The sequence below is a fragment of the Achroia grisella genome, unplaced genomic scaffold, assembly GCF_030625045.1.
Source record: "Achroia grisella isolate CSIRO2021 unplaced genomic scaffold, CSIRO_AGI_Agris_v1 utg215, whole genome shotgun sequence".
Classification (NCBI taxonomy): domain Eukaryota; kingdom Metazoa; phylum Arthropoda; class Insecta; order Lepidoptera; family Pyralidae; genus Achroia; species Achroia grisella.
Window position 1 is genome coordinate 1,723,150 of NW_026712713.1, and position 11,465 is coordinate 1,734,614.

Consider the following 11,465-nt stretch of genomic DNA (forward strand, 5'->3'; position numbering starts at 1 on the left):
AATACTATTAGAGGTACACTCAGCTTCGCATAAATCTACTAGTATACAATCTTTTTAGACGAAATAATATAGGAGTCTACAATTTTGTGTACTCCCTTTAATTTTCTAAAGAAAGCCACAGAATTTAAAATCAGTAATGTCAAATTATAATTGAGATATAACAAATCCCCAAGTAATATAATTGTTTTTGTTATCAAGTATTTGACCATATGAAAATTATGAAATAATTACAGAATTTAGGTAAGTATGGCCATTCAGAGAGACAACGCTGCACATTGAGGCAGCGTACCCAGTATCTTGAGTACGCTGCCTCAATGTGCCGTGTTGGATTACAATGATTGTTTTTATTTGTTATTAATTATTAATATGCCTAAAATACATTTAAATCTACTTTCATGACTATATATTTATTTAATCCAATTTCGTTCCTTACTGGTATATGTGTGTCAATGTTTTTAATACTGGTATGTTTGGCATTTTTTGCAAGTTTTAATATAATGGCCTTCGCTAACAGCGCGAAGAGAAACTTTTATTGAAAAAATAAATAACGAATTTGCCAGGGGGAAACTGCGTAGAGATAGTTTGATAGAGGAAGATATATTTAAAATGAGTGTGACACGCTATAAATTTACGATGTAGATATTCTCCAGTATTAGTTCCAGCTTTATTCAGAGACCTTACGTCTCATGTCACGTAAGCGGGATAGCAATACTTTCAATCAAAATTTTACAGCAAATATTTACGTTGCGTTCTATTCATTCATTCGTTCTATTCAGCTTACTCTATTATTACAATTCATTATAATTTCAATGTCTTGCACATTTCTTAAATATTATATATTGTCTTGGTTCATACGAATGAGGTAAAAAATAGGCCCTTTTTTTAAAGAATATCGGTGTAGCAGTTACGTTTAATTTTAAGATAAATTTATGCATTAATTTCTAAAAGAAAAACCTTTTCCTACGTACAAAATTTAATCGAGTTTTATTAATTACTGCAGAAAAAAATTCTTAGTAACATGTTTTGTATGGAGCGGGATAAGGGACATGCCGCTTTACCTTGGTATGTTTTGAGTTTGCCTAGTGAGGAAATCTAACAAAACATAAATTCAATGGTTAGTTACGGACCATGAGAAACTAACTGCAGACTACGTACATTCATATTCAAACAAAGTTAAATCAATTTGCGGTAAGTAAGTACATAATATCATGGATAAGATAATATTACACAGTAAAATTACGGAAGTCAGTTTAGACTTATTATTTCATTCTGACATATTTATTGACTTTTTTAGATATAGGTTACCTATATGTTTTTGAAAACATAGTTTTAGTTTCGAACGTTTGCAGAACATTCAGTATATCAATCGATACCAATGACTCCATCTATGCTATGTTCGTTCCAAGCAAGAATCCGCAGTAGGAGATGGTAAACTGTGGTAATACAAAAATCTTTATTTTATAATAGTACCTATATACCGCTTCGGCATCCCCCGATTTTGTCAATAAACATCATCATAATTTTATTTTTTATATATATTAATATATTACTCTGGAATAAGGTACCTTTCAAACAATAAAAGAATTTCACTGATATTATTCAGTGGGCCCGAAATTTGCTTTTTTCATAACAAAATCCGTCCTCTTTTTTATAATTTTACTGTAGAATTAAATAGGTAGTAAATACCAATTATACCTATATTACTAATACCACCTACTACTAACTGAATCAATTGAGTAGTTTATCATAAATTACTCACACACAACTATACATTTCAACTAGTACCTATATTGATGTAAACCAACTTCTTAGACAAAATAGGAGGAAATAAAGATGTATAAGAAATTATCATATTATCATAGTAAATTTTAGAGATATTAGCTCCTATAAATTCGAATTTTACCTGTAATAGAGAAGCACCTTTTTTACAAAGTCATTGTAACCTAAAAACAAGTTTGTCGGGTATCAAGGCCACGATATTTTTCCTTAACTATGGTATAACTAAATATTTCGCATATACAGAATAAAAGTAATGGCAATGGCAATATGATAAATATGACATGCTAAAAAATTCTATCAGTATCCCAAATTTAAATGCAAATATCCTAATTAACATTTTATAAACGTATATATAATAATTATACAGGATAATTTACACGACGTCATCAAGTACAAATATAAGAATTCGTATTATGGTGTGTGGTGTGGCTAATACCACACACAACAGTATTAGACAACTGATAGAATTACTTAAATATTTTATAAGTACATAGATATAAAAACCTCCTAGACCGATACGAACATTATGGGTACAATTGTTTGTGCCGTGACAGAAATCGAAGCTGCGATCATCGGAAGTTAGACGATGTACTAAATTGCTAGACCACCGAAGTCATCAAATGAAAGATATAAATAACGTTGGTTGCTAATTTGTTAGATCAACGCAATCAAATCATCAAAACTCGCCGTTTCGGATGCAACATTTCCTCATTCCCTCGGAATCAGCCTGGAGCGACACACGCTCATAATCAATTAACATGTATGAAATATAAAACAAGCTCATTGTTAAATGTTTATTCAAACATAAACACATCTATGTGCTCTATGTGTCTCTATGTGTGATCATTTGCTTATGTGACGGCCTTAACATGGCACGGAATTTGGTAAGTTCAACTATTCAATAATATCTATCTAGCTAATAAGAAAATTTCTTCTAAGTCACTGTTGTTTATTTATTAACTATAATTCAGTTATACGTACTAACTAAAATTTAATATTAAAGTGTACTTTTTTTTAAGTTTTAAAATACTAACCACTGAGCAAATAAGTCGATTTAAAAAAATATATATTAGGTTATTTTTTACTCTTCTAATTGAAGGATTGTAGCTAGCAGAAATGTTGTGTTGGAATATTAGTTAATATAAACAAAATATATTGTAGTTTTATTTTCTTGATCTGGCAAGAAAATCAAATACAATACTTTTAAATAAAATTTTAATATACCATTTAGAAAGTGTAATATATTATAGTACTAATAATAATTCCTGCTTTATATTGTAATATGTGTAATACCATAACAGAATAAAAGTAGTACTAGCAAGGACTAAGTTTTTAATTTTAAGTGATAACAAAAATAAATTTTGTCGTATTCTACACGATATACGAATATACAATACACTAAAATATATGTAATATGAATAATTTATATACATTTTAGTGTATTAAATAGGTATCTAAAAATAGGTCTCAAAATAGGCCCATTGCTTCTATAACCATGATAGTTCATTTTAGACCTCAATTTAATTAATAATTACAAAAATTACACTTACTGAAATTATAAAATAGGCATGGAAATTTTCTCAAGTTCAATCTAAAATAATTCATATTTAAAGTCTTTTTATTTGGGTATAATATTTACCAAATATATACTTTATATGTAACATACAGTAAAGAAAAGACACAAACAATATATTGAATACATATTATATATATATACATATATAGTTACAATAAGGCTTAATGTATTTGTGTTAATATAGCTCTTCACATAAACCATTTATATTTATAGATTTTTATTTATTTTTACTATTTATATTTCAGATCATTTTGGTAATCTCAATTATGGTTTTCGCAAGCGGAGTCACTGGGTATGTACTACCTGCTATCGCTGTTGCAAATACAGAAATCTCAACACAAGACGTATCAACATCAACTCCCCTGAATGACATCTCAACAGAAAAAGAATCAAAAATATCGGACGATTATAGAAAATATAGTTATATAATTACGACATATTTATAATTAAAATTATATTATAGTTATCTACTCCAAAATTTAAAAATAAACGTAAATTATGTGACGAAATAGGTATTAAGTACCATTAATGACAAACAGTGATATTTGAAATACTTGCAATTACCCGCGGCTTCGTCTGTATAAACTTTTATCCTCTATTTAACTCGTTTTAAATTATTTTTAATTTGATTAAAGTTAATCTATGTCCATCGTCGTTATACAACCAAACTTTATGTCAAATTTCAATAAGATTCGTTCAGCTGCAAAATCCTGAAAAAGTACCTAACAAACAGACAGTCATATTCACATTTATAATATTAGTATATATTAATATTAGGACATATACTACAGTATTTCATCATAATTATATTATTGACAAAAATAAACTTAATTTGCATTTATTATAAAGTGTTATTGTGATATATTAAATATAAAATCATGTGTAAGTGTTTATAATTTAATGCAGGCAACTGTACAAACACATATTATGCAGTGATATACTATCATATCATCCCGACGTCCTGTTTCACCAATATAATATAATAGTCTTCTCAAATAGTGACTTAAAATGGTGTTTTTGTAAATACAGTTCATTTCGTAGTAGTCATAATTCCCTCTACATACTATCAAACATAAACTCACAAAACTCACACCTTTCTTTTTAATGTAAATATAGACTTTGACCCATATTTATTGGGGAAAATACAATTTTTAATAGTTATATCTCTAAGTAACATTTTCTATCGTGTGCGTATATATGTGTGTAGTATGTATGACTCGTGTAAATAAAGTTATTTCCATGGCGGACAGATCTTATATACATAAGTAAGCAAATAGTCAATTGCTGAGGCCACGAGTACCTAAGTATAGGGTCATAACACGTGTGTTAGGACCCTATACTTAGGTACAGGTATGTAAAGATATATTATAGAGTCATTAATATTTTATTATAGATGTTCTATGGCCATAATATTAAGAGTTCCTGGTCACATAGGTCGCTTCCGCTGTCTGTTAACTTAGATCTTTTAAACTACACAAAGGATTTTAATGCAGTTTTTAGGAAACAACAAACAGACCGACAGACATATATTTGAATTTATAACATTCAATATGGATTTACCTCATCATATGTATAGGTATTATTTAACTTACACTGATACAAAGTATTTTATTAATAGCATAATTGAACATTGATTACAAATAACTATTTATATTTCGAAATATGTACATTGAATAGATTAAACCTGTTTTATTATCGGTTCTAATTAAGTTGTATTAAGAATAATGTTATACCAAGTATTTTAATCGAAAGGTATAATTTGTGGTAAGTATTGTGATATCACTGGCTTCATGTGAACTCTATATCTGTATGTTTAATTCATGTTTGACCACAAGTATGAAACGGTTTTAATTTCAGTATTGGTTATTGTGGTATTTGACTGCACCAAGTAAAAAAGAGTCATTACACTATCAAATATGTATAATTGTTGGATCAATGTATAGAACTTATTAGAACTGATCTATTTAGCCGATAAAAATGTGTGTACAACTATGTGTATAATTTTATATTCATGACTGATTCTACGACAAAGGAAATACCCATATAAAATCATAAAATAATTTGAAAGATAGCGATAGGCTAGGTCGCTGCCAATTGAATTCCAATGTACCCAGCGAAGTTGGTACCGCAACATGAACAATTTACCAATGCCTCGTGACTGTTCCAACGAGGATAACAGTCATGACGGTATATTTGTTTTATTTTTATCTAATATAATAATATTAATAACTCAGGACAAATCACACAGCGCCATCTAGTTAGGGACTAGATGTTACCTACTATTGTACATCTGGTAGGCCAACATATCATTTTTAACTACATATGTAGTATATACATGCAAAACAATCCTACTAACGAATACAAAGATTTGCATTATGCGAGGAAGCGAGGCCGCGACCATCGGAAGTGAGACGGTGGTATGCTAAACAAACAAACTAAAGCACTAATAATTGATAATGTAATATCCCCTGCATCAATCGAGTCATACATATTACTAGAAGTATATCAAATGACTCACACCACAATGTATAACGATATTTTTTATGGAACATAAACAAGCTGACGGTCTCGCTGACCACAAACAACACAAAGGAGCTTGTCCAACGATACTTTTTTTAAAATTACTATCATCATGTACAATGCCTGTTATGATCAATTTACGTTACGCTAAACTGTGAAAAATGTATTCTTGTAGAACTGGAATGGCAAACTAGTTATTGTAGTTACCACCGGGTGGTAATTAGCAAACGTTGTCATTTACACATAAAGAGCGCTGTGCACGTTTATATCACGTTTTCTTCATAAACCCCCAAAGCGTGTACCATGAGTGGTCATTCTGGGAGGACTAATTGTAAGATCTTATACTCTATAATTTTACTGTTATATTGCATCCTCCAACTGCAGCTTACAAAGAAGCCGCAATAAATAATAATATAGGCTGAAATAATAATATTACACCTGGACAATTCACACGACGCTATCTAGTCCTAAAGTTAGCAGAGCTTGTGTTAAGGATACTAGACAACTGATATAAAGACTTAGATTTTTTTTGTAAATACATATACAATTTTCATAGAAAGCATCCAGAGCGACATAAATAATCCTACTCATGAATACAAATGTTCGTTGCGAGGAATCGAACCCGCATCACTATCGGAAGTAAGGCGGTGCGCTAAACCGCTAAATCACCGAAGTCGTCAACACATTTATTACTATTATATATTAGTTTGTATAATTACTAAAATACAAATAGAATTATTTGTACGGTTACTTATATATGTATTTCTATATTAGAATAATGGTGAATATTTCTGCTAAATTTAAAAATGCATAGAAGTACATTGTAATGAGTCGCTCAGCGAGAGCAATATAACGTTAAATTGTAGACAATTCGACGTTTCAATGACGCAATGACTAATGAGTACATAATTTAAATTGCGGGCCCGATTGTATTCTAGACTGTGTCAACGTACAGTTGTTAACTATCTGGTGTGAACTTTGGCCCTGCCACTCATGTCAACGGTCTCTACTGAACGGAACAATACCTATTAAACGGAGGAAATATTGTACAAATTGATAAAGATGTAAGAATTACTCACGTAATAATTAGGTACGGTACGTTTTATGTGCCTATGTACTTACGTAAGCAGTACCACATAAATTATGTCATGTGACGCTCGTGATATCTCCCTTATCCATTCAATCCATTTCAATTCCTGAGGACTAAGATGTCAATCCAGCGTAACTTGTAATTTCACTACTATATCTCGTTTGCAAAGCAATCTGCTTCACTTAAGTTAACAGTGATCTGTGGACTGTCTTCCGGCATAGTACAAATCACCTATAATCTTAGGTAATAAATAGACATCTTACGCAATATAATTATATAATTAAAATGACCTATTATCTTTATCTTCCCCTTTATTGTTTGCTACAATCACTAATACAGTTTCGACATTAATTAAACACAAGTATCGTCCGCTCTTCTTCTAGTTGAGGGCATTGGTTCTTTGAACCTTTGCATAGATCTCCAACAAGATTTCGCCGTAGCACTATATGTGTCCATATACTCGGTTCTGCCGGGAAATTCTGTGAACCACGTTTGTATGGATTTGGGGGCGACCCCTGTATGAACTCTACCTGGAGGATGGATCGTTGGTCTTACAGTAGGAGGGTATTCTGTAAAATGCGTCGGGTCTTTGTAACAGTGGAGCATGCCGAGACGATTGGTTTCTATGGGTATTGGTGCGGTAGATTGTGCCGCTGCTATGATTGATCTGTAGTCTGATACAGGGAAAGCTATAGACAAAATAGAAGGGAATATATGTATATAGATACGATATAAGAATAAAGATAAATATAGCCTTTATTCAAACACAAAAGTTATTAAAATTATTTCATGAAATTTGCTACAAACTATACCCAAGACCACATCTTCAAATAAAACCTATCCTTCAAATAAACCTATGCAGGCAAATGTGAAGCTCGATTTCACATAAAAAGAATTATTACAAGGAGTCGATGGATGTTGGTTGCTCAGGATCCTACTTTTTAGTGGACGATAGACAAGTTTTATCTAATGATAATTGGTTCTATTTCTATGTAATTTAAATGGCAAATAAGCTGACGGCCCATCTGCTGGTAAGTGATAACCTTCGCCTATATATATAAGCAGCACCAATTGACGTCGCGTTATCATGTAACTCCCAAAGTAGAGGACTAAAATGTTATGCTTCCATATTCTGTAATTTCACTGCCTTATCTCCACCCTTCAATCAAAACATGCTGCTAGCGGATGATATGGGTAAAACTTTTATAAATTCTACCTCTGTGAATGATGATTTCTTATACCTAGTAGATAACAGAACAATAGAATTGAACGGTAATCCGAATGAAACAAATCATAAAGTAAACTATACTAACATCTCTTCTTATATGTAGCCTGGTACATTGTCATCATTTTGCTGTCTAAATCGTCGCATGGATGATCCAATATATCATTAGTTACGTCCACCATCTAAAAATAGTATAAACATCTATAAATACTATTATATATCTAATGCGAAGATATCGTAAATGCGAAAATTGTGAAGGTGTTTGTTACTCTTTCACGCAAAAACCACTGAACGGATTTTGATGGAACTTTACAGTAATATCACAATAACGCAGGCTATAAATCTCAAACGGTTGAAACCGCGAGCATAGCTAGTAACGAAATATATTATATACCTTTTATTAAGTTGAAGGTTGAGGTAGAAGTTTTATATCTGCTCTAAACGTGCGTATATTCATAAATTTAGGCTAGACAGGATGATGTTATCTAATCAATTATGGTATAAATGAGGTTGTATCATAAATTGATAATTCTAAAAATGTGTCAATTGATAAACCTATTGCCATAATAGCATTCTACCAGGGGGGCCTAATGACGTTGTTTTTGTACGAACCACGAATCAGACCATTGTGTACATTAGGGATATTAAGGAGCTCCGAAACCGTAACCGAAACTATCGGATATGCGATATAAAAAAAAATATCCGTAACCGTAACCGAATCCGAAATAAAAGTTTCGGACAATATCGGATAGGGGCGGAGACTAATTGAGACGCGTTATGTAACCGTTTTATTAGCTATTTGTATTTTACTTTTGAAATTCCTTAAAACATTAATATCCGTAATCGAAATTATCCGAAACTAACGGATAATCCGAAATAATTTCATATCCCCATCCGTATCCGGTATAATAATCTTTACTATATCCGAAACCTATCCGTATCCGAAATTTCATAACCATAACATCCCTGGTGTACATGTTGTCGATGAAATATTCTAATCTAAATTAGGTGGGTTATGCCAGAAAATCCTATTATAATTCATATAGACAACTATTGAGTAAAATCAAAACTTCTTATGAGCAATGCAAAAACATTTTTGTACCTATTTATAGCAAAAAAATTTGATTAAACATAGCACGAAAATATAACATTGGTACTAACATAGTCTAGTGAGGCTATCTATTAGTAGAATTAGAATTTATTCATTATACTGTTTATCTATTGTTATTTAAGCAGGTTTATATCTAAAATATAAAGTTGACGACCTCGGTGGTCTAGCGGTCTAACACACCGCTTTACGTCCGATGGTCGCGGGTTCGATTCCTCGCACGGCAAAAACATTTGTATTCATGAGTATGATTGTTTGTGTCGGTCTGGGTGTTTTCTATGTATATTAAGTATGTATTTACGAAAAAAAAAATATCTATGTATTTGTATCAGTTATCACTAGATAACTGATACAAATACATAGATATTTTTTTGGGTACTAACCCATAACACAAGCTTTAGCTAGCTTAACTTGGGTCTAGATGGTGCTGTGTGAATTGTCCTGAGATTATTATTATTATTATAAAATATAAAGTACCTGTCTCCTCAACAGTTCATAATCTTGACATAACTTATGCTCCTTCTCCAACAGTTGCTTGTATTGTTCTATTCGTGGTGAATAAGAATGTGCGTCGCAATGACAGTACGGTGCCACAGGAGCTGGCCTCACTGTGGGCGCCGCGGTTGGACTCGGAGGCTCGCATGGTCTGAATTTTTTGTACAGCATTACAATTTTTTCTGTTACAAATTCAATTCAATAGTCTGTGCCAGTGGCCTCGTCGTTTATTACGCCATTTATTATTCTGAATCGGCGGTCAACAAAAGTGAACTAAAAATGATTAAAATATAATCATCATCTCAGCCCGGAAGACGTCCACTGCTGGATCTCCACGACGTTCGGTCCTGCGCTACTCGCATCCATCGCCTTCCAGCGATCTTGACCAGATCGTCGGTCCACCATGCTGGAGGCCTCATAGAAATTTAGGTAGTTATGACAAATGTATTAGGACCAGGACATCAAGAATTGTTTGAATTATATTTGGATAGACAATTATATATATTAAAATATGACTAAGAGGCATAGTTTATTTTCAGTTAGTATCTATCATCAATTTCAAACAAATAGAAATCTCTTTATATTGATCTCATAATCGCATAACTCGCATACCATGCCATGGCCTATATATATACTTACAACTACATTTAATATGTGATATACATATTTGAAAATGGGGACGATTACTTGGAACTAGTACTAATCATTTTAGATAAGAATGGCAAATAAATAGACGTCATTAATTAAATCAAGAGAAGTGCTAACCATTACTCTACGTCATACTTCGACTTACAGTCAAACATTAAGTATGTATGTATTTTCTAAGCGCTAATCTATTTAAGTCAATATTTAAAGTATTATAATAAGTTGACTTTCTTACCTGCTTCGATATACTAAAAGATATATTCATTTATCTATTTTATAGAACTAAAGAAACCATTTGAACCTACTTAAATTCTCTAGCCGTATTTTGTCCTAGGTAAATATTGCTCCCATTTAATTACTAGGAGCTAGAGAAATCAAAGTTACATACTTTCCTACGATAGGCTTCGGAAATGGCCACTGATAGTCAGTATGATAGGCAGTTTCAAAATCCATTTCTTCAGTATCTGAAAGTTGTTACGATAGTGGTATCATAGAAAGAAAAATTATCAGATTAAGTCAAAGTGAAACGGAACTGGTTATTTGAGTTTACAGTTGCAGAGATACGTGTTAAATCAAAGAAAGTGAATAAAGGACAGCAAGTAAGTAGCATAACATTATAAAGTATTCCAGAAGATTCAAGGAAATATAAATTTAAAATATTCTGGTTACAATAGCCAATTACTACAAGAGTTCCACTAAATTCAGTTATACCTTATAATCAATTAATAAGTACATTAATATTTTTTAGATTTATTAAAAACACTCTAGCCAAATGACACCCTACATAATTTAGAATTGCTTTTGAAGCCAAAAATTTGAGTTGTACTAAAATTTCTTCAATCAGGGAAGATAAAAACATTTTTGACGCTTTTGTGGTTTTTTCATGACTGAATGTCAGTTAACGATCAAGGTAAAATCTATTAGCAATTGATGAGTATACGAAACTTTTTTAAAATATAGAAATAAAATATCTCATATTCGATTTATTAATTGATTTCGATGTTTCTTTATCAATTCAATACTATTG

General features: G+C 31.5%; 1 protein-coding gene and 1 long non-coding RNA gene across 3 annotated transcripts; one reads left to right on the top strand and one right to left on the bottom strand.

The window, feature by feature from the left end:
- Positions 1-1,080: 1,080 nt before the first annotated feature.
- LOC131842202 (uncharacterized) lies at positions 1,081-5,344 on the top strand. 2 transcript variants are annotated; one of them, XR_009357482.1, is made up of 4 exons: positions 1,081-1,188; positions 1,350-1,438; positions 2,334-2,663; positions 3,601-5,344. It is a non-coding gene; the product is annotated as an uncharacterized LOC131842202 (long non-coding RNA). The 2 variants fall into 2 exon arrangements; XR_009357483.1 differs by having other exon boundaries at positions 1,091-1,188; positions 2,438-2,663.
- A 973-nt stretch (positions 5,345-6,317) lies between these two features.
- Positions 6,318-11,336, bottom strand: LOC131842224 (uncharacterized). The gene is made up of 5 exons (XM_059190759.1): positions 11,150-11,336; positions 10,827-10,902; positions 9,776-9,944; positions 8,279-8,372; positions 6,318-7,654 (listed from the first exon to the last, which is right to left on the bottom strand). Exons 2-5 carry the CDS (start codon positions 10,889-10,891, stop codon positions 7,317-7,319), a joined length of 666 nt encoding a protein of 221 aa, XP_059046742.1. The 5' UTR covers positions 10,892-10,902; positions 11,150-11,336; the 3' UTR covers positions 6,318-7,316.
- Between the last annotated feature and the right edge of the window lie 129 nt (positions 11,337-11,465).

Bases quoted from the DNA above. Each gene is read 5' to 3' on its own strand.
- LOC131842224 (XM_059190759.1), bottom strand. From the start codon at position 10,891: ATGGATTTTGAAACTGCCTATCATACTGACTATCAGTGGCCATTTCCG. The intron at 9,945-10,826 runs GTATGTAACTTT...CAAAAAATTCAG, and splicing joins CCGAAGCCTATCGTAGGAAA to ACCATGCGAGCCTCCGAGTC. The intron at 7,655-8,278 runs GTTAGTATAGTT...TTTTGTCTATAG, and splicing joins GGCTACATATAAGAAGAGAT to CTTTCCCTGTATCAGACTAC.